This window comes from Rhea americana, unplaced genomic scaffold (assembly GCF_003343005.1).
Source record: "Rhea americana isolate MKP2758 unplaced genomic scaffold, rheAme1 scaffold_385, whole genome shotgun sequence".
NCBI lineage: Eukaryota > Metazoa > Chordata > Aves > Rheiformes > Rheidae > Rhea > Rhea americana.
Genome location: NW_028186518.1, coordinates 170,868 through 197,618, shown reverse-complemented (window position 1 = coordinate 197,618; position 26,751 = coordinate 170,868). Strand labels below are relative to the sequence as shown.

Genomic DNA, 26,751 nt, shown 5'->3' with positions numbered 1-26,751 from the left:
CACAGATAATGGACTAGCTACCCTCACCTGCTCCCAGACCCTGTTCAGTTTGCAAACCTTGCTCATGGTGTTGGCTTGCAAGCTAGCAGTCTGGGTCACGACAGCTCCAGGGCGCAGCCGCCCTTAGAGAAAGCCAGTTCTCACAAAAACGCTGCTCTCTATCTTGAATTGGCACATGGGGAAAGATCTCCTCCCAGGCTGCCCCGACCTCGGATCTGAGCTGTTTGCTCACTCGTGTGAACTCTGCAGTGAAAACATATTAAAGTTCCCTTCTCCTCTGGCTGTTTCCCTCCAGGTATTTAATCTTAGTTTACAAATGAAATGTGCAGTGGAGAAAAAGATGCTAATCACACAGTTGCAGCACTCTGCTCCAGGCACTGAAAAATTTATTACCATCTGTCCTGGATTGGACAGAACTGTGAGCATCAAGACTTTAACGTCTTTGAAGCAGCAGCAGATAGCCTCGGCCCTGCAACAGGCCAAGGCATCGAATCTGCAGAGGCTCTGGGTGCCTGGTTTGGTACAGAAGAGATACTGCTTTGTAGCACTGAGGGCAGAGGCACAAGATACCTATGTGGTGCTCAAAACTTCTATCACTTGACTGAAAGTGRAGTCACCTCACCTCCCCTCGGTGTCCTGCGGTGGAGGGAGCCTTCTCTTTCTCTCAACCATTTGACTGGTCAGCTCTTCCCACCTTTTTTAGGCCGTCTAGTGAGTAGTTCAGTGTCGTGCCTACGTAATTGTGGGACTTGCATCCTTAAGGGGCCCCTTTCCCAGGCTGGGAAGGGGTGGATGGCTTTGTATAGTCAGGTTCTGCCAGGTTTTTATGAAACTGGAGTAGAAGACGAGATCAAGAATCTGACCAGCAAAAGTGTTTCTCAAGCTCCTGGGAAATGCTGGTTTTGCAGTRCAGGCTTCTGAGCATGCTGAAATATCAAACTGAGTTGAAAGCTGAGTGTGTGGATGGGTTCTGGCTTTTCCRTTTGTTGGTTTGTTTTGCCTGTCTCTGTCCTTTAGTGTCTTATTGGACTTGCAGTTCAGAAAGTCCTCAAACTACAGCTCCCATGATGCGTCTTAGACGTACGATTTGCACTTGGCTTTTTGGCCAGAGCTGTGTTTCTTCCCAACTTGCTCTTCCTGGAGCTGTACTTCCCCTCCAGGAGCAGCGAGGCCAGCTGAACCTCAGAGCATGTAATAGCTTCCTAAGCACCTCTCTTGTGGCTCTGTGTGCATATGTTTCTCTCCTCTTTTGTAAGGGTTTAAGCTGTTTCTGTAAARTCTCACACCTTGAAAGTAATCTCCTTAAAAACAAAAATTGCTGAGCAAGGAAGTAATTGTCAGTGGTGCAAGGAGTACTCGTGTCTCTGCTGGAGCAATTAGCAAACCTAGGCGCAGGCCTGCCTGTCTTTCCAATTAAGCTCTGGCAAGCTGGAATGCATGATGTGATAATGAAGCGGAGAGGTTTGGAGCCACTGTGCTTGCTATTTTGAGGATACAGGAGCTTTAGGCTGTCTGCCTGAAAGTAAGCCATTGAAAAGTAATGGGCTGGACAATCTCACCCCATTACTTTTAATGGGATTGAGAGAGTGTGCACTCGGTAGCAGTGCATTGACATGGGGATAAGCAGGGGAGCCGTTTTCACATATCATTCATATTATGGCCAACACTGGGAGAATGGCCCCCTGGCAGTGGAAGACAGACTACCCACAATAAGTTATATGGTTTGGCAGCAGATAGGAGGAGTTAGTAGCAAGGAAGGTGCATGGAGGCATATAATGGCATCAGCTGTGAGCTCAGGCTTCACTCCGTTAAGGCATGTAATGAGGAGGGGAAATGCAGTGTGAGAGAGCCCTGCTGCTTGTGCATCCTTCGGGCTGCATAAAGGCACAAGCAGGGGGCTAAATCCCTCCCCTACCGACCTTTTCCAATTTACTTCCCTACCTCTTGTGCATGATAATGGTGTCTGTAGGAACGGAGGGAGTATTTAATGTTTTGTGGACCCCACCAGGCTTTTTGCTGAAGCTGTTGAGTACCACTAGCAAAGTTCAGTGTGAAAAGCTGACTGCAGCAGCTAGAGGGATCCGTCTAGTAGAACCAACTGCAGAAACTGGGAGTTGTCAGGTCCATGAGGAGACTGGTAATACAGTGGCGCTGAAAGGGGACCTGCGGTGCTCAGGATACRAAGCCAATTTTGCAGCCTCAGAAGATTTAGGCCAGGAAATCGCATCTTTAGCACTTTCAGAGGAGCTGAATGCCACAACCTGCATGTAGGGTTGTGAATACTCAGTATCTTCTCTGGCTCTGGGAAAGGGGACTGGTGCTGCCTTGAGCAGAAGTAGCATGGTCTAACTGCTGTTGCAGTGGGATGCCCATATGCCCTAGCAGTCCTGATGACGAGTTTGCTTTTCCAGGTGGGACCCGATCTGCTGCTGCTGGGACACTGAAGGAACATGGTCAAGGCAGGGCAGCAATCACCCTCCCACAGCCTGAAATTTGCCCRTTCGGTTTCTTACTCTGCTGCTGCTGAACACGGCAAATGCTCTCCCTGCCAGCGCGCTGTTAAGCTTCAATACCCTAATCAAAGCTGCCTTCCTGCAGAAAGCAGCGGAAGCGTAATGATTAGATAACCCCATAATTCTTGTGGCTTTCTCCCCTTCCTTGTAATTGGTGCCTTGCTGGTTGTCAGTGGGTAGGGACCTGTGTTCCTGCTGCCCCTTCTTTTAGCACCRCGTGTTGTTCGAGCAAGTTTTAGCAGAAGTGGAAGAGCAGGGGTAGAGGCTGCAGCTTGGGCCCAGGCAGCTCCAGCCTGCGCTCGAGCACAGCCTTTCCCTGTGTTGCCCTGTTGCCTCCTCTCCGCCGGTGAGATTTGAACCGRTGCAGCAGGCCAGCAGCCATGCTCCCAGCAAATGCTCCTCCAGTGGGATTAACTCTCCAAGATGATGGACCTGCTGCTACTTCCCTGGGCCAGGTTACTCATCTGTGATACTTCTGTAACGCCATCAGGAGTCCGGTTCCCCCAGATATTGAGGTGCCTAAGCTCTCGTTCAGACCATTGGGAAGTTCAAATATCCAAACAGGAGATAGAGATCCACATATGTGTATGCAGAGCTGGCCCAAAGTGGCTTCACATCTCTTGTCACCTTTGGCTCAACTCCCTTGCCTATGGTGGGAGTGAGGAGGCCAGTCAGCTTTGAGCATTGTACCCTGCAGCCAAAGTGCCATCCGTGAACGGCTGCGTGAGGTCTCGCAGACCTGGTTGATGGCCTGCGAGGAGATGGCTTCACTCGGACTGGTGCTGCACAGCGGGCCTCTGCCCCCTTCTCACCTCTGCAAAGCGATTTAAGGAGTCCTGTGAGCTTGCAAAGAGTTAGCAAGGAGGGAAAAATAAAGTAGAAGCTGAAGATCAAAAAACAAAAAAAAGTCTCAGATGCACAAGAATTGCAGACGTGCTGTGAGGTAACCGGCAGATACAATTTAATTATAAGATACAGAGAAATAATGGCATTTKTGAGGCTGGAGCATGATTTTCCAGTAATAGAAGGACCACAGGGTTCCTTGTCTCAGACTGCCGTGACATCTTCAAATGATAGCACAACTGCACTTCATTGCTTTTGCTGCCTTGAGATGGGTTTAAAGGGCCACAGCTACTTGGTCTCAGAGGAGCTGGGGTAGTTGTCAAGGATATAAAGCAAWTGCATCTAAAGGAGCTGGGACAAGAAGGCAACAGGCTTTTTAGGATCTGGAGCAGGAGGATCTGTTGAACCCAGAGCAGATGGACTGAATTATCATCACTGGAGGCAGTGATGATGATTTCTAGGTCAATCAGGATAGCAGTGTTTGGATGCTTCTAAGATTAGAAGTACTGTGTGCTTCCCTGTACTGTCTTCTGTCCTTCTAGATTTCCTAAAATTGATGCCTCAATCAGAAGCGCTTCCAGGGTGGCTGGAGAAAGCCCACGGCCTCTGGTGCGTGGAGGTATGAGGAACCATTGTTGGTCCAGAGCACCAAAACAGGTGTGAACTTTACAGTACTGGGATTTTTTTCCCCCCTGCCGGTGTGTCCATGTCCTTTCAGTCCAAAGTGTGGACTTCCAGGGCTCATTCCAGTGTCTCCATTGCTGAGTTTTCCTCTTAGTGGAGCAGAAGTGGTTGTGGAGTAGTCTGGGTGGGGTGTGAGGGTGGCGTGTCTTCTGCTCTGTGCTGACCTCTAGACCCACAGGTAAATGCGGTTCTTTGTATGCCAGGGGCAGCTAGAGTGTGCTGTTTATTTCAAGGTGAGATGTTCTCGCTAGGCCTACGGATAATAATCATGCTGTGTGTGCTGCTAATGATCCTTGGATCGCAATGGGATGTGCAGGGGTCCTGCAGTGGAAGCTGAGAGCAGTGCGGTGGTGAAACGAGAAACCAGAGTGTTCGGTGATTGCAAGTGGATCTTTTAAAGCAAACAAACGAAAAAGCAAACAAAACCCACTGTGTCTCTTCTTAAGAAACCACAATATTTGGATCTTATATCTTTCTCTCTGTCACTTTTCTTCTGAACTTTTTTTTCCCCATCCAGACTTCAGGCCAACTGAAAGGCTGAGCGTTTCCCCCACTGAAAACTACCTTGGAGCTTAGGAACATGTCCTGATGCCATTGCAGTCACCTGGGAAACAGAGTAGGAATACAAACTCATCTTAAACTGGTCTGATCCACCTTCCAAACACCTCTCCATCCCCTTGCACCCTGCTCTCCCACTGCAGATCCCTGCTTTGTGCAGCATCCACGTGCCGCTGTGGCCCAAGCAGCGGCTGGGGTTTTCCCAGTCTCCGGTGCGTGCATTCATGAGGGCATTCCRGTTCACTGCAGATCTTGCTTCCTTGTCTGCAGTGGGAGAGGCATGGCAGAAATGTGTGCTGGTTTCCTGATAGGTGCCATGGCTTTCATGTGCATCCTCACCACCTGCSTCTCTGGTGGGGCAGTGTTATTTTTGAGCTATATGGAGCTGAATATAGAGCTCCTGGCCAGGGGCTTAGGAGGGGAGAGAAGGCTGGGCAGGAAGGAACAAGTAATGCCGTATTGGTGCCATTGCAGACCTTGTTAGACAGWCCCCTAAGTGGCTGCAAGTCCAGGTCTGACCTGCCAAGTGGAGCACGATGCAGGTGACAGACAGCCTGGGGCCATCTGGGCCCTCAGCTTGCAAGAGGCAGAATGCCTGGGAGAGGCAGAGCAGATGGACCGAGCAAGGGACAAGGCTCAGACTGTCTGTAAGCCTCTCCTGCCCTTGCCGTTCAAGCCCCAGCAGACTCAGGGAGGTACGGGGAGTGCATGCAGGCTGCATGGGCTGGTGCAGCACAACCAGCGGAGTGTGACTGAGACAGATGTGACCATCACCTGGCTGTCCTCCAGTGGCCCCGACCGCCCTGGCAAGGGCACAGTCTTCTTGSAGTCAGCAAATGTGATCTTGGTAGTCGAGGAGAGAGGAGAGGATGCGGGAGGTGCCTGCAAGTCAGATGGCAGTTACATTGCGTGGCTTCRGGGTCTGACCCGGGAAAGTGTCAAGCAGAGAGTGGGGGACGCTTGGGAAGGTATTCACATATTGCCCAGACTGCTCTGGAAGGAGTCGTCTTGACCTTCCTGCAGTGAGTCACTGCCTTGAAACACGAGATTCATTTTGCAACTTGAATGTAGCCGCAGATACAATGGGCTTTAGTGAAAAGCAGATTAAATCCCCAGGAAGATCTTAAAGTGCAGGTCAAATCCACTACTGAGGTAAATTGGCCTTATTCCTAGGAATGGCCCAAGCCCTCTGTGTCTGTAGCGAGCAGGAAAGCTTCAGGGGGTCTGTGYGAAGCAAGATGAAAAAGGCAACAGGATAACTTGCCGTTGCAAAATACGGCAGAAATCATGTAAATTGGGAGGAGGTGTTTGAACTATATTTCTGCATGCTGTGAAATGTAAAATGAAATGAAACTATGCAGGCATGGACAGGGACTTGATGCATTGCTGTGGGCAGTTCCCTGCAAATCTTTCCTGGGTGTCTTTAGAAATAGGATGAGGAGAGAGCGAGTGAGGAAGCTCGTGTTATGGTAATGGTAAGGTGCATTGTACACCAGCACGGCACTGTTAGCAGAAGGAAGGTGATGGCAAGTGATTTCTAGACCTGAAATACGAAGCAAAGACTCTGATATGGTCCCTAATGTGGTCATTTCTCTCCATCCTGTGTTGGCAAAAAGGATTTATGTAGCAAAAAAAGGGGGGGGGGCTTTTGAAAGGATGGTTGCAAGGTGGGATAGGGCTCTGCCTAGGTGTCCCGCACTATTTGTCTGCGTAGCATGTAGCATCATTCCTAACCTGCTGTGTTGTGGCACCTAGGGTGGTCACAAGTTTCTGTAATTGGTCCTTCCCACTGCCCAGTGTGTGCCGGAAACCTTGCACAAATCCTTGGTGCTGCTGAGGCCTGGGAAGACACAAAGGTGRATTCACAGCACCTTTTCCCTGACCTTTGGGGCAGCATGTTCTACRTGGCACCTCCAGCCTGCCGCGTACAAACACCCTGGAGAAGCACTAGTTGTGGGCCAAAGTTGCAAATGACTATCTCTTGCCAGTACTGCCTAAGGATTTGTTATCTGGGCACAGCCACTTCGTCACGACCTTTTCAGAAGCCTTTGTATGCTTTGGCAAAATGACGTGGAAGCCTCTGGTTGCATTTGCTGTCTGATCAGCAGCGCTGTCTTAAGTGCAAGCAGGAGTTGGCCCACCGCTGCCAGCGACGGAGAAAGCAGCCTGCGTTGCCAYGCAACTTTCTGAACTAAAGCAAAAGCTGTGTGACAGTCGAGACTTCTGCAACGGGAAATAGAGTAAGATTGTAAGATACTCGGCTAGAGGGCAACAGCCATGGAGGGTGCGGGGAGGAGGAGGAGCAATGCAGACAGATTCAGCTCCCTGAACTTCAGGGGCCAAAGGCACTCTCTGCTGCCACAGAGAGAAGCTCTTCAAAACGTTTCAGTGATGATCTGCAGTTCAGAGGTGCCTTTTTCTCTTCATTAGACAGGGAACACAGGGAAATAAGTCTCTTTGCTTAGCAGCATGAATTCCCGTTCTTTCTTTCCCCTTCTGCCAGTTGTGCTTCCTGCTAAGAAGCAACTTCTAATWGTCCAGTATTAGGGCAGAACTTGCTTGTGGGGAAATCTACTGTGTCTCTAGTCTTCCTCTGGAGGCTTTTKGTCCTGGTATTTGGAGAGAGTTGTGGTAGCTGGACGCCAGGTGTGGTACAATCACAGACTCACAGGATGGTTGAGGTTGGAAGGGACCTCTGGAGATCRTCTAGTCCAACCCCCCTGCTCAAGCAGAGTCACCTAGAGCATGTTGCGCAGGAGTTGCATCATGCACGTTGCACGATGTTTCAAGGTATGTGCCTGTCCAAGGTTGTTTGTCCCAGAGAACCTCCTCCTGGGCCATGAATGGCTTTTTTTTTTTTTTCCTCCAGTGGATTGAAACAGGCTCAGCTAAAGTAAGTATCAAGTTTTCCTGTCTTTTTCCATTATGTTTTGTTGCCTAAAAGAGTATTTGGTACAAGGTAAAAGCAGAACCAGAGCCAATGGGCTTGCACTCTTTAAARGGCCCTGAGGAGCTACTGCCATCTTTCAGCATCAGAGATTCCCTTCAGGGAGAACGGCACTGGGGTTGCGTTGTTCTGCTGATGCTGCTGTTTCTTAGGTGCAGATGCAGCTTGAACTTCAGCACTGATTAGGGTAAATTCAGGTGTTAATGGAGGTACTTCACAGGGTTTCGACCTTAGGAGTTTTCCTTTGCCAAGCCRAAGTTGAGCCATCCCCAACAAGGTGATATTCACCCCTGTGCAGGGACAACAACAAGGACTTGCCACTCGGAAGTCTCCAAACAGGACTGGCTTCTGAATGAGGACGAGGTTTCTGCAAGCAAGGAAACTTCCGAGGGACTTAAGCTCCTCTAGATGTGCCTTCCCTCATTAATATGACCAGGACTTCCAGGTCTGTGCATCATCAGAGAGTAGCCCTTCCGCTCAGTTGCGTTTTACATCTTGGAGCAATGAGCTGGCAAACACCTCTGCTCCATCTGTTTTACTTCATTGATGGATTTTTTAAAGTCAGATTGTGGTCCCATAGGGACACACTCAACTAATCCTCTGCTTTTAAGATTTTATTTGTGCAATAAATGGATGACAAGGTGGTTTGCAAGTACATAATACGATAAATGGCTTTATAAATGTAACTTTTCTGCAGAGCACTATAGAATGAAATACAGTATCACTACAGCTTTTAACACTGATATCTACTTCATTCCTATTTCGAACCGTAATGTGCCATTTTCTCATCTGGGAAGCCTCTTAGGTGTTTTTTTTTTTTTTAATATAGTTTTATAAATTATCTGGGCACAGATTTAATAACAACTTGCATATGTATAGCTTTTTTCCATCTCTGAGGATCTTGAATTGCTTTGCAGACTTAACAGTGTAATACACAAATTACATGCAGAAGAATCTGTTTGCTCACTGCCGAAACGCGGCAGCTGCTCGGAGTTGCTYGGCAGCACTTGTGAACGCGAAGGGCGGCGGGGGAAAAGTCTTGAACGCAGCGCTCGCAGCGAAAGGAGAACTCGGCGGGGAAGCATGCAGCTTCCTTCGCTGGAGCCCACGGCAAATTCGCCCGCAGGAAAGGTCGCGGGGGTACTYCCGAAATCCGCGCAAGGAAAGCAGGATGGTTAGTGCGCCTGGGAGGCAGCACCACAGTGAAGGGACGCTGCATCACACATCCCTCCCAGCCTTCGGGATGCAAAGTCAGTAGGCACCAGTGAAGCAGGGAGAGCTTGGAAACGCTCGGGAGTTGAGGCTTTTCTGTGCACAAGGAGTCTCCTTAGCAAGATGCCCAACAGCAGACACCTTTGCGTCCTGGAGCAGAAAATTGTTTCTAAGCAGGAGCGTAAGGTTTCTAAACAAAAAGTTTTGAAAAGTGATCCAAACTCTTTAGTTTTGGTGACATGGGACCTTCTAACATCTCCCTGGGCGGCTAACTTGGAAGCAAACAGAAAGATATTGAGCTTCTTTCCTCAAAAGCATCATGCTCTTTCTGGAGCTCCCATCCAGGTYGTCTGCTGCTTAGATCCCAAGGTGAGATAGTATGGGGGCCTCCTGCTTTTCCAGCCGTCGTATCGCGGTGTCACAGACCGACGCTAGAATTTCTGTCGTGGAGATTGTCAGTTCACCACCCTGGAGAGAGAGTTCAGAACTACAGACGAAGCTCGTGCATATAACATGCGATTGGAAAAATATTTACAGATAGCAAATTGCCATCTCAGCAGAACGAAAACATGAGAAAATGGAAACGTGATATTTATTTCAAAACAATGTTTTTAAAATTTAATTTAAGAGACCAGCTGTTCCTGCTTCTCTTATAAGAGCTTAATTGGTATATAATAGCATAGTTAATTAAATACAAATCAATASTTTAAAACAGCTAATTGATATTTAATATGTATGGGAAAAAATAACTTAGTTGTAATATAATTAACTCAATATTGAATAAGCAATGGAATTGCAATTATGCCTTTACAGCGATTATAAAGTTTATCGTTCTTTAATAAACTTGCAATTAGACAAGATGAGCTGAAAAATTATTAAACAGGTATTATTGGGCTATTAAACGTCTATTATCATTCCTGGTGGAATGCAGCTACACAATAGTACACATTACGATTGTGTTAATAAACCTTTACTACTCCTTTGCAGCGTTAGCCTTTACCGCGCTGGTTGATCGGAGACCTAGAGCCCTCTGACTTGTGGGCAGGGTAATTGCCGTGAAAGTGGGTAATGAAATCCCAAACGATAGGAGGAAAGAGGGGGGCGGAACGAAAAAAAGCAGGAGGACGCCGTAATTTGGATCAGCAAAGAGGTATCGCTCTTCCAAAGCAAAGTTATCCTCTCCGATTGCCCGGGTCGTACCGAAGATGCCTTTCCAGAGATTGCTGTGCACTACGTGYCTGCTCTGAGCTCGGTTTCTTTTTACTGGCTTCTGCTTCTCTGTCGCTCGCTGCCCCTAACGCTGCAGCGTTTGGTTTGAAGTTGCTTGTGCTTTGTCCGAGTGGTTTTTCTGYAAGTTTTGAGATGAACTAATGCAAGTGTAAACGTGCTCCCGCGTGGGCTTTCTAAGCAAAATACTTCAGCTCATGCATCTCAAAAGTGCCTGAGATGACAAACTTTGGATGTGGCTCGTTCCCGTGTGCTCGAAAAATYGATTGCCGTTCCGAGGAAAGGGATGCGATGGTTTCAGGGAGTGGGGGCCATGCACGGGTTAAAAAATACCTTTTCCATGGTATCTCAGCACTCCCCTTCCCCAAAGCCAAAACACTTAAAATAYTGGGTATCATCTGCTTAACACTTTTAGCTTTAGGTAGTCAGTGAAAGCTGTGAAGTGGTGAGCCATCCTTAGGCATCGGAGTCATCCTGAAATATTTTTGCCTTTTAAAGGCACTGTCAAGTATTTAAAGGTGCCTTTAGCTATAAAGGTTTTTGCGTGTTCTCACAAATTTATGGTATGAGTTATTATATGCAGTGCTCTTGTATAGCTCCTTTCATCATGGCATATCAAAGCGCTTTTTAAGCATTAATTATAGCACCCTTAGGGAGGCAGACGGCAGGCAAACACCCGTGCCTGTGCGCTCCGGTCAAGGCTCCAGACGGGTGATAACCCAGCCGTAATCTGGCTCCAGCCTGCGCGGCTCCTCTCTGGCCAATCTGGATTAGTAAGGTAGCGATGCTGGCTCGCTCCGCTCCGCTGCGGACCRTGCTGTCTCATGCGGCGCTAATCTAATTGTGTTGTTTTAATTACACTTTGATACCTCGGTGCTCGTCGGAGGCTCAATAGCGATCGATGCTCTTTCGCTTTCCTATCAATAAAGACATAAACGGCTCCTGCCCGCTCCGCGGCTTCCGCCTAAGCTGTCGCGGAGGCTTGGGATGCTCGCGGCGGGCTCGCAGCCGTCCTGCTGCCCGTGCGCCGATGCCTGCGCACCCCCTTCCGGAAACCGCCGCCGAAGCCCAGTGGGGTCCCATCGATTCCGGTTATCGGACAGCACTGACAGAGACGCCCTGTGCCGAGTGTCCTTCAGCTCAAACCAGCAGGGCCTGACGGTAATCAGGAGCGTCGAATAGAGGYGTCTGCTGCTCTGCAAGTTGATATATTTGTTAGTGTGTTTGCAGCTGCCAAGAAGGCTCTGCCGTGGCAGCGTAGATCCTGCTGCCTTAGGCCGGAAGAGCAAGAGGGCTGGTTTCTSCTTTTGTGTCGGAGAAGGTCGCTGTTTGCTACTTTCGGTTGATTTGGACTCTGAGTCAAGGAACCGCTGAGGAAGAGGATGGTTGGTTTGCCTGCCCCGRTTTGTCTAATTTGAGGCAGCTGTGTCTGAGTTAGTTGCTGCGTTTTGCGGTCCGTGAGAGAATAACAGGCACCCCCAGCGATCTCCAAACTCATCCAAGTTGGGTGAGATGAGTCACTTTGTAGGGATGCCCGTTTCTTTCTGCTTGGGGGTGTCAGTGTGGGTTTAAGGGTGTAATTAAATCCCAACTCGCCTGAAGGTTTCCAAGAGACACACTGAGCATCRACTTCAGCGGGGTTGCTCGTGTGTTTTCTTTTAAGGAGATGCTGAAGTCCTCCCTAGTTGGGAGCCTTAGGATCAGGAGCTGAGGGTCCGTAGCCTCTTGCAGGATGGTATAATGTTGGAGAAACCTCTTTAACGAGTCTTGCGGAGAGGAGGAAGGTAAACCCTGTGTCAGGACGCCCTGTCGGCGGTAGTATMGGGGAAGGGCGCTGTATACGCAGTGCTGCGGAAATCCAGGAGTCGTTCCTGCGCGTCACGCCGTGGTGAGCCGCTTTCTATTCCTGGAGTGAAAAGCCTCCTGCATCCTGGAGTGAAAAGCCAAACCCGGGCGGCTAGGCTCCTCCTGGCCCGAGCGAAGGCTGCCGTGCAGCGCTCGCCCCGCTCCGGCGCTGTTGCTGCGCTCTGAGCCCTCCTGCTTCGCCTCCTTCCCCTCTTAGATTCGGCRCAGCTTCGCGACACTCTCGAGTGCCCCTCTCTCGGCGGAGGGGGCTCTGAAGGGACCACAGCCGCATTAAGTAAACATCAAAGGGGCTTTGATCAGCGGGGCTCTGCAGAGCGCGGGGCCCCCGAGGAGCTCCGCAGGTCCATAGGCAGGCGGTGTCAGGGACGTGGTACCTTAATTTTCTCCGTTGTGACACAGGAGAATTTGTTTGAAGAGCTGGAGCTTTCCGCCGCTCCGAGACGCGCACGGGGAGAACGCGGGCCTGCAGCCTACTTCTGGGAAGTCCTTGCTCAGATCTCGCTCTCTGCTCGTTACTGATAGTTGGAAACCCCCGTTAAGAAATCACGGGATCAAAGGCACGTGGCTCCTCACTCCTGCGCTCCGCCACCCTTAGGGTCGCTTGTTTGCTTCTGAAGGGCAGGATGCCTCGGGTCGCATTTGTCTTCCCTTTAGAGGTCCGTGTCCCGTTTTACCGTGCCGCCTGTCCAGGGCGAAAGGGATTGAAGAGTCCGTATTGCTGCAGAGCACCAACGTGGAGGAAGTTGCGGCTTGTTCCCTATGCGTAATAAAAAGGAGCGCTTAAGAAACGGGCAAGGCAGGGGATGGTCACTCTGGTCCCTCTGGATACGTGTGGCCAAGCAGAGCAGCTCAGAGGCCGCAACTGGAAGCAGTTGGGTTGGAAACCACCAGCTTGCATCCATCCCTCTGCGKTGCTGGGACCTCGGCAAAGTGCAGCGTTCAAACTGGCCGGAGACTGATTACCCGCCTGCCTCTGCGGTGCTTTGCCCAAATAGTGTCACCGGCAGACTTGGCTCCSTGTGGCATCCCCCCGTGCTTGCCCTTGTCCCCAGCGCAGCCTTACCTGCTAACATCACTCCTTCTCCTCTTGCAGAAYTGGGGCTCCCAGGAAGAGGATGCTGCCTAGTACTGGGGTTCATGTACAAGGAGAAGTACCGCAGGATGACTGAAGGTGAGTGGTTTCCCCACCTTCTGTTCTTCCTTCCTCTTTAATAATCTCGCTGCAAGGGAATGTGAATTTTTGCTATTGCTAGCAGTGTGCTGGGTTCTTGTTCACACTGAGGAGAAAACTCTGCTCCCTTTTGATCTCTGAAACATCCTGATAGGTAAAGATGTTGGAAGCCGCCTGCATGAGGCTGCAAGACAGGAGCAGAAGCTTCCTAGTTCCATCCATCCAGCATCCACGGTCTTTTCCCCAACCCCTAGAAAGGATTTGTCACATAGGGAGTCCTTGCAGCAGTTGCTGCATCTCTCCTTTTATTCTGGCCCTGTGGTAGTACCTCGGCACGACACCTTCGCAGTACAAGTTTTCAGTTGTTCATGCCGATGCATCTAGTGTAACTGATTACCTTCGTATCACCAGGATCGAGGAAGCTGCGATATCCTGGAGCTTATGTGGCTTACATAGCTGCACAGATGTCCACCTTATTGGTGACAGAGTTACAGAAGCCAATTGGAGAGTCAGGCCTAGCCTTGATGGGATCAAAAGACATCAGCATTTGACTGGAAAAATCTGTTTGTTCCTCATCTGAAATCAGGGCTACCAGCATCTCTGCGCCTCTGGGAAGCAGAGACTTTGTTCCATCACTCATCAAATTCTTACACAGAGGCTGAGTTCTCTAAATTTTTCTTGTTAAATATTCTAGTCACCCTAAAGTGCTTTAAGAGCATTGATTAATCCATAGAAATACCATAAATAATGATGAATCATAATACTAAACAAAAATATTTATGCTTGGAAGAGTGAGCATCTCTGCTTCTGGTAGCTTCATTACTTGGCTTCTTTTTCTGACCTGAATTGCTGGTGTAGCACCATCTGTGATGAATGCTGAATCAGAGCAGGCTTAAAGGCCTTCTTTAGCCGTGTGATACAGGAACTTCGTGCCGGGGATGTGGCAGGGAGAGTTAGTCTACTGCAAGGTCACTCTGGGGATCCAAACAGACTTGGGCTGGATTTGGTCCTTGTTTGAGGTTTTGATTGGAAATGCTTTGAAAAAAAAGGGGGAGGGTGTGATTATTTCCCCTATTGTGCTTCCTCTTACTTGGGTGGGATAAAGTATTCCCAGTGCTTAGCCTCTGGGGGCCTTACTCTTACAGGAAGCCTTGTCTTCATGAAAGTAGAAGGTGCATTAGCTTTCATGTGGCAAAACTACTGGAGACAGGCTATGGCTTGAATATCAGTTAAAAGATCAAAAGTTCCATAGTTTTCCCAGGAGCCTTGATACTGAGCTGATAATATGGAAAAAGTACTTCAGAAGATCTCACCTCATGTGTGTTAATTATCGCGTGTTTTTTAAATGCTGATTAGAGCCTGTTTCTTTAATGGCAAGGGGCTGCCCCTTGGGAGGAAGGATGGCAAAGCCTGGTCTAAGTGTTGTGAGAAGGTGAAACCTCTCTCAGTGCTTTCCTGCTCCCCAAGTCTCAAAGGAGAGACCATGGCCATGGTCAGATGAGTAGGAGTGCTCTGGGGATGCTCTCGTGGTGCCGGAGAGTCAGCAGGCATGTGGCCGTGCCCGAGCATCCCACCGGAGCCTTGAGCATCCCACCTGAGCCTTYGGGATCGTTCAGAGAAGCGCCTGTCCCCAGGGGATTTGAGTTCTGCTCCCGCCTGTGAAGCGAGCCCCCTTCTTTTCAGCCTGAACGTGGCTTTGTGTGAAGAGAACAAAGAAACATGAAAGGCCGAAAGTAAAGCTTTTGTGTGGGAGAGGGAACAAAGTGTGCCTGCCTCGCTCTGCTCTGCGCCGGCGGATGAGTTTCTGGCCCCTCCAGGCTGCGGGACCCTCACATTTAAAGGTACAATCTGCCAAAAATAACATCAAGGGATTTCCATGGTTACAAAGACCACCTAGGACGTGCTTGGGTTTTCACTAGAGGCGGTTTGGGGTGACAATTGCAGGCCTCGAGCCTCCCAGGCTTTGGATTTCTGTGCAGATCCAAGCTATGCAGCATGGGCTGAGCTTTGATGTGAGCCAAGGTGGGTTTCAGATGTCTGGTCATCTAAGTGGTACGGCTGAGCGATTTCGTGCCCAAAGTACGTGAGCCGGACTCTTCGGGCCGGTTACCTTGTGGAGGTCAGGCAGGAGACAGATTCCCTTTTATATTTTGTCCAGTGACAGTTTTTCCTTTTTATTACATTTGCGTGTTAATGAATAGCCCCAGCAATAATAACAAGGTACCTGAAGGGACAGAAAGCAGAGGTGGGCAGTGAGGCATTGGATACTTATGCGGTGTGAGGTCTCTGTCATAGGGGGAATGGGTAATTACAGGGCTCATTAGAAGCTTRCTGTCACTTAATGGCAACGTCTGCAAAATGTACTTGTAGGCAGAGAAGCCCAGACTTAGACATCTCTTTGTTGTGGAAGAATTGCACCACACTGTGCTGCTTTAGGTAGCTACAGCAGTAGACCGCCTAATACGGRTCATCTTACGATGCATATCCTAAGAACTGGAAAAGTATGAATGCCCTGAAGGCTTGGTTGGTAGGAAGGCACTTCTCTTGGCTATTCTCTCGGAGAAGATCCAGGCTGGGCACTTGCAGGCCCAGCTCCCAGCAGGGTTAAATAAATGAATACGTTTATTCCTCACCCGTGTGGCTTACAGGTGGTAGAGATGCTCCTTGGCCATGCCTGGCGAGGGGCTTTGGTGGTAGTGTGCTGTCTGTTCACCAACTTCAAGTGATGCACATGCAGCATATCTCAACTTCTAACCCATGTCATGAAAGACCATGAAGAAACGCAGCATGAAGGCAGCTTGGGTTTGGGTGCGGTTTAGAGGCGCACGTGGGGAGCGGAGCTGGGGACTGGGAAGGSGCTGCTCCGACGTGGCTGGTCGTGCCTTTGCCGCGGTTGCCGATTGCCGTGTCTGTGTGCTGGGATCGCTGTGTGGTGTGCGGCTGTGAGTTGTAGGGTGAAATTAAGCTGGTGACAGTTGTAGACAGAGGGAGAGAGGTAGAGCCGCCTGTAATGACGGCCTTGCAATAAAGACGCTTTAGAGTTAATCCTCCACCATCTGTCTTCATTCTCCTAATAACCCACTCAATCAGATGCTGCAGACTGTTTGTTAACATTCAGAAACAGATACATAATCGGGAGGAGGGTGCTGTTTATTCACTAGGGGCTGGGTTCCTCCTCAGCAAAAACCCTCCCCTGGCCACGGGGCAGTTCAGTGGAAGCCAGGGTCCTTGGACACGATCTGCCTAAAACCGAGGTCATGCTGAGGCTAGCAGTGAGATGCTTTTCCCCCTGCTTTTCCCAAGCCTTGTGCTAGCTTGGCTCGAGTTGATTTGGAGGGAGGGGGATAGAAAGGTGGTGTATACGATGTGGCTCACCTTAGTCCCGTCCCATTTCCCACCCCGAAAGCAAGGCRCTCAAAACCTAGCCTGAAAACTAGGACTGGATTTCTGTTCCCTCTTCCCCTTCCCCGTTCGATCGTCTTCCTTTTCCCAAGCTGAAGGTCTCCGGTGGGCAGCGCAGCCTTCGCAGGCAAGAGCTGTGCTGCAGAGTCCCTCCCTGCTCGCCCCGGCGTGCTTGGCCTCTGCTCGTCCCCTGTTTGTGGCTGCGGGCCCCAAGTTGCGCTTTCTCTGCTCTCCTACGAGGTGGCCGAAGACTGGTGGTGTTCAGATGTTGGTCCTGCTCCTGGGGTTTTTTTTTTTTTTTTGGTCTTTCTCTTTCCTGTCGTTGACTTCTTGCCAGATCTAACTCGAGTCATTAGCAAGCGTCACTGCAGCAATTATGGCACTTTTTGGCTGCCATTCATAAAGCTACAAACGGGAACGATTAAGCGCTAAGAGGTGTCAGCCTACTCCTGCACCACCTGTTCCCGCCAGCCGCCGGCTGCTAGAAGGTGCTTGCAACCCTCTCACCGCTCGCAGGCAAGCGAGAGCGTGGCAAGGCAGCTCGCTCCCTCCCTCTCGCCTCCCTTTTCCGGTGCTTCTCGGGCTCTGGTGTCATCCTGCATCGTGGGCAGGTGGTGGCCGTGCAGGACGTGGTGATAGCGGGGGCGGCTGGGATTAGGGGTGGGTACAGGACCGGTGCAGCACGCTCCTCCTGGACAGRCTGAGGGATGTGGGAGAACGATCCGCGTTGGGGGATGGTTGATCTCCCCCTCTTCAGCTCCCTGTTGGGCTTATATCCCTGCTTTGCTCACATCCATGCCATCAGTCAGGGACAGGCACCAGGCTAAAATCTGTATCTTAATCTCCAGGCAGTTTCCTCCAGCTTGGCTGCTGTAGCTATGAGCACCAGCTAGCATGCCAGGAGAGGTGTTTGTGTTAGTTATCTCTGGCAGGAGGAAGCCACCCCATACATCATGACTGGGAGCAGAACTTGGCTTCTGGAGCGTTTGCTGCGTTCCGGGTGTCTCAGTTCACTTCACAAGGTGCTGCGATACAAGCAGCCATTACAGGCTGGGCTGTAGCTTCCACGTAGCAGCGGATGCAGCTCTGTGTTTGACTGGGAGAGGGTGTTGCTTAGCAAATAGTATTTGCTGGCTAATGACAATGGAAATCTGTTCAGAGGAGACCGAATCCAAGGCAGGAGATATTTCTCTGAAGGCCACGTGGACGTTGTGAGGCTGTTGGGTAGCATAAGAAAAATCTTGGAGTCTGGGAGTTTGGTTTGGACTCTGAGCTGAAGCTGSTAAAAGCAATGGATGGAGGTCCCAACAGGGTGAGATGCAGCCCCCAACCTCTGTTGGGCTTAAGGCGCAGGTCGGGGTTGACCCATGACAGTGATGGCCCAAATAGAGGAAGAGCTGCCAACCTGCTCTGTTTTTCCRGCTCTGCTCCTCTGCAAGATGGTTTGTGTCCCTGTGCAGCCATCGGGGCCTGGGACTAGTAGGGATATTTCAGATCAGCCTCCAGCCTGCCTAGCGCAACAAGCTGCCCACTTCTGGCTTCTGTTATCAGCTGTATTTTCACACTCACGAACTGCAAGCAGCGTAGCTTTGGATGGGTTTTTCTACCTTTAACGTCTGTGTATCTCTRGTTTGCAGATAGGTTTCAGCCCTGCTAGATACAGGGAGAGAATTGTGCCTGCATATGAAAGCTGTTTTTATGGCTTATAATTATCTCGTAGCCATCCTCACAATAATTATAGTGCCTACATTATTAATAATTAGAATTCCAGTCCTTGTCACAGATCACAAGATGGAAAGGAGGCTCAACCCAGGGTTTGCATAATGTACCTTGGTCTAAACTGAGTAATTGGTAAAATGGTGGAAATYGTTATTTTTCCCCATTCCTTGATGCTGGAATTAGTGAGATATTAGTGCAATTAGCCAGTGCTTCCATTTGAGCCTGCAATCATTTAGTTTGTAATTTAGAATAAATGTAAAAGCCCACTTGTGCTGCTGAACAGATTATTTGTCCTGTTTAAAAGTATCTAATGGGGTGGCTGTCATCTAAGCAAGATACATTTGACCTATTTCAATTTGTTTCCCTGTTAATCTGCTATCTGTTTTCCTGGATCTTTTTTTAATAAAAACATAAAGAAGTGGGCGAGAGAGACCAARGAGGGAGAGAGAATAGAAGCGTTATAGATCTGGAGTTCATCATAAGCCAAAGTAACTTGAAATCAAGGCTGTTAAACTGCACAAAGCAATAAAAAGAAAACACTATTTGGAGATCATTTAAAGGGCCGAGTGACTTGTCGATGAAAGGTTGCTCTATTCGACCRGTTCTTAATAGCTTCTCAAAGGGAATCTGCAGCTTTTGCAAGAGTGAAGGCTGCAGATCCTCTTGCAGCTGTTCTGTTGTGGGAAGGAGTATTTAGGAGCAGGGTGTTGGGGTGCAGCAGCACCCAAGTCCAACACCCAGAAAGCCAGAGAGCTGAGGAGAGGAGACTGCTTTAAACCTGATGCACCTGGGTTCAGGCTTTAAAAGATGCCTTAAGCACTGGGGCCCTGGATATGCAGGTAGATACACAGGCTGTGTGTTGCGTGGTGGAGCAGCATCTAGCGTTCAGTTCAGTCCCACCCGGCTCTGACCGTACCAGCTTGCCATCCTGCTCCTTCGGTGAAGGAGACGGCCAACGAAGAAACTCAGTGCGTTTCCCTCCCGAAGGCTGAGCAGCCGTTAAACGCCGTCTCTCCGTCATGCCCCATCTTACTGCCTGGGGAGAAACCAGCTGGGACTCTGGGATGGAGCTGCTGCCGTTTGGGGAAAAACAGCTTGTTCAGTGGAGCTGGCTGCGTTTCTGCTCCAAATGTCTCTCTTGCTTGGATCCCACTTCTGCCTGCAGTAGTTCAAACCAGGTTCAGCAAACATTTCCAGCCAGGAAAATGTCCTGTTAGAGTATGGCGCTAAGACACAGTGGCGTATCTGTGCCACCATTAGCAGCCCAGCAAGGCAGTTGCAGCCTCAGAATTACGTGGATTTATAGGGAGACATAATCTGAGTTAGGATCTTGCAAGTGGCCTTACATCTGCAACGGCACAATCTGAGCGAGGGTCCCCCATGCTCTCAAGGATAAATCTGAGCCAAGCCCCCCCATCCCCACAAAAGATGACCTTTCTCTTCTACAAATGCCAAGAGCAGCCTCTGTGCTCCTGGGTACGCACTGGAGAAGCTGAGATTTGACTGAGTCCTTTGGCCCACTGGTGGAAAGCTCCCATCTTTCAAGACCTGGATGTTGCAGGGGACCAGGCCTTTAATGCRTTATTTTGGTTAGTGGAAGCAGTGGTCCCCAGCACCTTACATGTGGCCATCTGAGGTGCTGCCCACCTGCCTGGGCAATGAGCAGGACCCCTTGGTGTTCAGTCTGCAGCCTGGGAACAGGATTGCCTGCAATGCATTCCTAAAAGCTACAGGATCCCTGGCATGAGATCTAGTGGGGTCCGTTGTAGCAGTGGGTCCTTCACTAGCTGATCTCCAAAGCTGTCTGCAGGGTGCGGTGCAAATGTAGCATTGCCACCTCAGCTGCTGTCATCACCAGTAACAGCTCTGTCTCCTCGGGGGGCTTGGCAGCTCTGTGATAGGGAAGCTTGCTTACCCCAAGTGTTGTCACTTGTGTCTCTCTAAGAAGACRCAATTGCGATTGATTACGGAAGGCATCTCCTATATACGCTGCATCGAGCCTTTTGTTCTTTATCTGAYAAAGGCATTTGAGAAGGAAGAGGGGAGTGGATGGAGCAAGCTCCCTTGTTAAAGAGGCGTTCTTATCAGCAGAGGTCTCATTGACCTCTCTCTGATGCTTTGCTCCGCTGTTAGGCAAACAAGGCGGGGATGTAAGTTAAACTGGAGGAGGAAACTGCAAATAAGCTGTCTCTTGTCTAGTGTTGGGGAGGACTTCACCTGGGTTGGGTCAGCTGGAAAACTGGGTAAAACGGTCCAGCCCCTCCTGTCACATCTAAGGCCACCGGAGTTGCTCGTAGCAAAAGGTACATGCCTGATTTGCTGCAGCCCTCTGCCCCTTTGGAGAGCAGGAGCCGGGTTTCGTCCTTGATGCTCCGGTTGTTTGGAGTGGTTGTGGTACATAGCTGAGCAACACTGCTGGTTATAAATCTGTTAAAAACCTTATGCTTTTTATGGCAGCRGTGGTATTGTACCAGTTAATGGTCTAAGGGTATAATTTTCTATATTGATTTGAGTAGAGGTCCCCTGTGGAAAGTTATTGCTGTGTGATCTTAACTAAATGAATGCAGTTACTTCCTCACTCCCTGCATACTAGCTGAGTGTGTTCTTCCTCAGCTAGTGTAAAATAATTCAGTCACTTCCTTTTCTCTTAAATCTGCAAGCRTGTATGAGAGAATCTGAGATCATGTGGAACCGGTGCCATTCCTCTGCAAGGGATGAAGGGCCTCTTAAAGACATTTAAGGGATCTGAGAAGTTAATAGACATGGATAAATATCTAGGAGGGATTTAGAATATCTTGGCTATTTAAATTCTGTTGTACTTGTCTTCCTCTTTAAGTTCTTGCTCACATTTATTGTGAGATGTGCATGTAAGGAAGATGGCAATCTGTTCAGAAAAGCTTGCCCAGTAAAATGCATCTGAAAAAGGGCAGAGTTAAGGTTATATGCTTCACCTTAGACTGAGTGTCTGTCATTCAGTGTTGCTGTCTTTACTGGGTTTGGGATTGTTTATTTTTAAAGTGTGCGTGGGGGGGAGTATGATTTAAAGGAGAGGCAAGCGTGCTCCATCAGGACAGTGACTCTGTCTTTCCTCATCTGTGCACAGCCTCCAGGCTACCCTCAGTTTCCCTCCAAGCGTGTGTATTTATTGACAGTTTTCCCCTCTCTGCAGAGCTGTTGCAATAGCCCAGGGGTCTGTTTTTTAGCTTTCCTTCCTCAGTGTCTGTGGGGACCGTGCCAGAGAGGTTGCTGGCAGACTGTATTTCATAAGGAATACAGGTCACCCCGTTGACTTGGTGTCCACCAGACCAGAACCTGGACATGCGGGTCTGGCTATACCATTAAGTCAGATCCTGATGATGCCATAAATCCTCCTGTAAGCTCTCCTTGTGTCGACGCAAGGGCATGATTGTGTGGAAGCCTCCAACTTCTCAGTGTACTTGGAAGCCATTGCTTCCGAGAAAAAGACGAAGACTTTGATTCAGGAAGGGGACAGGTGGGTGGCAGCATATGCCTACCTAGGCCTGGAGAAAGGAAGAGCTCCTTCCTGCCGGTGTTTGGAAGTCTTCCTTGGGCACAGCCACTGCAATGCAGTACCGCTTTCTGCAAGGCATTGCAGCAAGGAAACGCAGAGTTCGTGGCAGTCGTGGCCTGCCTGGTGCAGATTGCTAACCTCGCTCTCGTGAAGGGCCAGGGGACACGTGCGGCATATCTGGAGCTATAGATTCCTAGACTGGAGCAATGAAGCAGTACCAGCTTACCGTAGCTTAGAGTATCAATTAAAACTGATGCAGTCTTGTAAGCTGCACTCGGACGCAAGCTCTGTATTGATGAACAGCCAGGCTTGCCACTGAACGGGCTCTCAAGCCAGCAGAAATAAATCCACTGCACACAGAGTTGTGAGCAGAGACTTGCTGTGGCCGTGGTTAGAGTACTTCCAGCGAAAGCTAGGCTGCAGGGTGGGAGCTCAGGGGGGATTTTCGTGAAGCTGAAGCCTTTCTAGTGATGCGGGCATATGAGTCTTTGGTCGTGCTGCCGTGCTATGCTATAACGGGGCTCAGATCAAATAGTTTTGAGCCTCCTTTTCTCCACTGGTTTCTTTGCGTGACTTTAGGCCACAGAACATCATCTCTGCCCCATGCTCTCAACCTGTAAGATGAAAGTCCTTTCTCASTGAAATTCTGCAAGATACTCTGTGTTTTACAGATATAATGAAAAATTGGAAGAAATGGTATGTTTCAGGCCAAAACGCAAAATGAACCTGTTTCCATTCCTCAGTGAAGTGGAACTTGGTTGGAGTTGCCTGGAAGGTATTGCAAAACTCCCAGCCAAATAGCTTGCTGTGTTTGGGTTGGCATTTTTTTTAATCCTTCTAAAAATCCATTCTTATCTCAAGGAAATGGCGAAATTTTGTTCTCAACSTATCGAGTTGAATGTTGCAAGTCCAGTTCTTTTTCATCCCAAGCTATTTGCTGCGTCTGGCCAAACCCTGCCATCTGTATTCAGTAAATAAACCCGCAGCGCGCTAGCAGCCTTCAGGGTGAGGCTGATGAAGACAGAAGGAGCCGGCGTGATCACAAAACTGAAGGACAGGTAGAGAGTATGTTTGAGGGAGAGCGCGACTGAAATTCCCTTTGGCCGGGCAGTCAACGTGACAGTTATTTAACACTCGAGGCTGCTCCTTGTTCCTGCACAAAGAAATGAACTTCAACCACAAACCTTAAGTTACCTCCAGTGCAGCAGCAATCTCAGTGCCGTGTGTGTGTGCGCGTGTGTGTGTATATATATATATATATATATATATATATATATATATATATATATATATATATACACACGTAGTACACACACACACATGAACATATGCTTTTAGGCCCAATGTTTGCTCCCATAAGTATATACTCGATCTATAAATGCATTAATGGGTCTAATCTTAAAGCACATCTAGACGTATACATTGAGAGTCCTCCTACTCCCCCACTCTTAACAAGATGAAGGTTTTATGTAGATGGGGGAAAGAAAAGGGAAGTGAAATGTTCGGTGACTAATAATCTTCATCAATATTCATGAGAGACAGTATGCATTTTGGGCTTTAAAATGAAGGAAGAAAGAAATTGACTTCTTTAGAAGCTAAATGAAATATTTAGTTTGACCTGGAGATAAATATGCCAGGTCTTTGTTGCCAGCAGCTTCGCGCAGCATTCAGTTGAGGAGCTCCCGGAGAAGGGGCCCGGCGGAGGTTTCTGGGAGCCAGCGCGGCGGCGGCAGAAGCCTTCAGCTGACGACCKCCGGCATCTAGCGCAGCCCGGGCTTCAAGTGGGGAGGCGATCCCTGTCGATCCGAGTGGCAAACGGAAGAGGGAATGTGGAATAGCAACACGGGGCAGGGGGGGGCCACGGCGGTGAGGCTGCGTTAGGCTTGGGCTATCCCAGATGCCCCCGCTGCCCTCCCGCTCTGTCCTTCCTAAAGCAGAAAATGAGCCTGGTTGCACTTAACTTGATGGTGAAACGTGCAGCCCCCCAATACCTGAAGGTAGATACTACCCCCCCACCTTGATGATCCATTAGCTGTGGTGGGGAGGAGAAGGAGAGGAAGAAGGCTTTTTCTTTTTCCTCTGGAAAAAAAAAAGAACTATGATCTGTTTTTTTTTTCTTTTTTTGTCAGAAGGATGTTGCTCCAGATTTGCAGCCATTTTAGTGGAAGGTAGAAAGATCGCCAGGATTTTAATAGAAGACGTGATTGCCGAAAGAGCAGGTCGGGTCTGCAAGAAAGGTTTTTTCCTCCGCGCTTCCCCCCTTCCAAATCTTTCCGTTCTCTGCAAGTTGCCCTTGTCTCCTCTGCAGGCCTCCTCTGCCTTCAAGGCTCCTCCTTTTCCTTTCCGTGCCATCCCTCTCCTCGCCGGAGTGACAGCTGTCCCACCCCCGCCAAGGTCGCTCGCCCTTGAGACCATCGCTGATCTGCGCCCTGATAGAAGGGCCCGGTATTGACTTTGGCTTCGGCTTCGTTAGGCGGCAGCCTCATTTGTCAACTTGTTTGTTTCGATAGCTGCTTGGGAGCAGCGTGCGGGGCCCGCGAGCCCCTCCTCGCCGTGCCGTGGCGTTATTCCAGCCTTCACTCCCTTTCCAAGGGTTTCCAGGCAAGGACGTTGCAGGTGGCCCTGCGCTGTCCCTTCCTTCTCGTTAATCGATGTCGCCGAGGCTTTAAGCAAGGTTAGATGCAGTCGGTTCTCGGAGGGGAGGCCTCTGAAGGGACTTCGGGGCTGTGAGACGCTGCGCGCCGGCGCGTGAATCCGCAGCGCTCCCGGCTGGGAASGCGTGCGGTCGTGCAGGGGACCCGTCTGCACCCGGGGAGCTGGGAGCTGGGGTCTGAGACGAGGTGTCCTGGGGAGCTCCCTTCTGGGGCTTCTCGAGAGCTGGGTGAGGAAGGGTTGCAAGTAATGAAGATGAATTTGTCTTGTCAGCTGTCATCAGGCAACGCATCTGCCGATAATAGTTTCTGGGTTTTATCCAGGTGGCCAAACGAGGTTTCTGTGCAAGGGTTAAAGCTGCGTTTGGTGCTGGCTGTCCTGGACACTGCAGCGTTTCCAGCAGCCAAGAGGGAGCACGGGGAAAGATGTTCCTATCTGTTGCCACGAGCGTTTTGCTTCGGCGGATCCCGGGGTAATAAGGCGTCAGTAACTGCGCGGCTGCACGCGGGCTGCRGTGCGACTCGCGCTGGTCCCCGCAGCCCGGGCAGCGCGGGGCAGAGCCGGGGGGGACGCTCGCGGCGGCGGCAGCAGCGCTGGCATGGGGATTGGAGAAGAAGTCATACGAGGAGACACGGAGGGAGGAAAATTTACACAGTCTGGAGAAGGCTCAAGGGGAGACACAACCAGGCTCTATAAATACCCACAGCAGGAGAAGCCAAGGGAGGAAATTATTCATGGCCTTAGAAGAAGGGAGGACAAGGAGCAATGCCTAAAGCGAAGATGAGAAGTTTGTTTGAGGCCTTGCGTGGAAGGAGAACGGCCTTCAGAGTTGGGCCTCTGACCAAGGTAGGGCAACGCTACGACTCCGAGCTCGGCACCCTCTCCGGCCCCTCTCCGAAGCCCCSCAAAGCCGGTCTCGCTCTCTCCATCTCTCGTACCGAGCTCCGTTTGGTTCCTCAGCAGCTCCRCCTGAGCCGTTTCCACGCGGGCGTCTTGCGCTGAGCGGCCCCCGAGCGCCTCGGCCGGCTTAATAGTACAGATCGGGATGCGGTTGGGCTTACGGCTTGACAGCGAGTTGCCCTCGGACAGGGGCGTTCGCCTTTGCTGGGGGACAACGCTTTAAGCCTGTAGCCTTAGGCGCTCTGGCTCGTTGCTAGTCATCTCTCCGATGAATAATACACGGCCCCGAACGTCTGTCTGCGTACGTCTTCCTCTCCTATAGGGTAATTTAATGTTATCTTTGGGCATCCTGCTCCAGAGATGAAGAGATTGCTTCGAACCTGCAGCCTACAACAACCACAGCCGTTGGTTTCAAACGTCATTAAGTTTCATTATAACAAATAAACACTGCAATGACATTTATAAGTTACCAGAGAGCACAGAAACACAAATATGAAGCAGATAAACTGCATTTGATCCAAATAATTACTGCAGGCAATATCGAGCTTAGGCTGAGCTGGCAGCCGGGTGCCGAGTAATTTATTGGAGTCCGTAAGGCGCTGTGTTGCACATTGCTTTTTAAAAATTATGATGATGGTTATGTGTCTCTCTCTGAGGCCTTAAATAGGTTATGTTTGTGCCTTGCTGAAGGCAGGAAGCTTTTCCTCAGGTCAAAACTAGAGGTGGTGCTGACTGAATGTGCCGCTGTCAGCTAGGTTTGGGACTCCCCTATCTGTCTTCCTCCGGATTTTAGCCTGAGAAAAGGCCTGCATTTGGGTTATGCCATGGTTAAAAGTGCAACRGAAGCTTCTTTGCTCTTTTCCCCAGAGGTTTCTGTCTCCAGCTGTGGACTCCTAAGGTTTCAAGTAGATGGAATCCTTCCAGAGCGCTTTTCCACTGTGTGAGACTAATATTGTAATAATTAAGTTCACTTCCTTCATTCATTTTGACTCAGCCTCTGGTCTGAACTCCAAGCTTTACACTAGCTGCTTGAAACCCCAGGCGAGAAATTCTCGAACAGCAAACCAGAACAAAAACAATCTCCCCCCAAAATGTGAATGCCAGGTGGTCCCCGGTTGTGCGAGCTCTCATGAATATTTGCCTAGCTGTGTAGCGGAAGGAGTTTGCCTGCTCCAGCATGCTTGGGGAGAGCACATCTTGTTAGTGAGCCGTGTGGAGCTTGTCACGGGATGGAAAGCTTCCTCTGGCCTGCAGGCATGGCAGTTCAACTCAGGAGGGGGTTCAGAAACAGCTGGGTTTATTGATGAGCATCTCTCATTACCTGCTAATTAACTCAGCAGGCTAGAATGCACTAATCTTCTCCTGGACTGGGGTTTTCACACGTCCAAGCCATTGACTCTGCAGTGGAGACCATGGAAAGAGAGCTAGTTTAGAGGAAAAAAAATACATTGGAGTCCCATTCTGATGTGGGTCTTTTCTCCTCCGGCAACGAAGCAGAGCCATGGCTGTGTCTGATAACAGCAGG

The 26,751-nt window shown here is 49.8% G+C and overlaps 1 protein-coding gene across 1 annotated transcript in view; it reads left to right on the top strand.

Moving 5' to 3' along the window:
• KIRREL3 (kirre like nephrin family adhesion molecule 3) overlaps positions 1-26,751 on the top strand; it is a gene marked incomplete at its 3' end in the record, with an annotated part of 312,023 nt that overhangs the window by 205,484 nt on the left and 79,788 nt on the right. Inside the window, exon 2 of the mRNA XM_085313430.1 lies at positions 12,944-13,021. Within this exon, the coding sequence (XP_085169556.1) occupies positions 12,944-13,021 (78 nt within the window). The remainder of the gene's footprint in view (positions 1-12,943; positions 13,022-26,751) is intronic.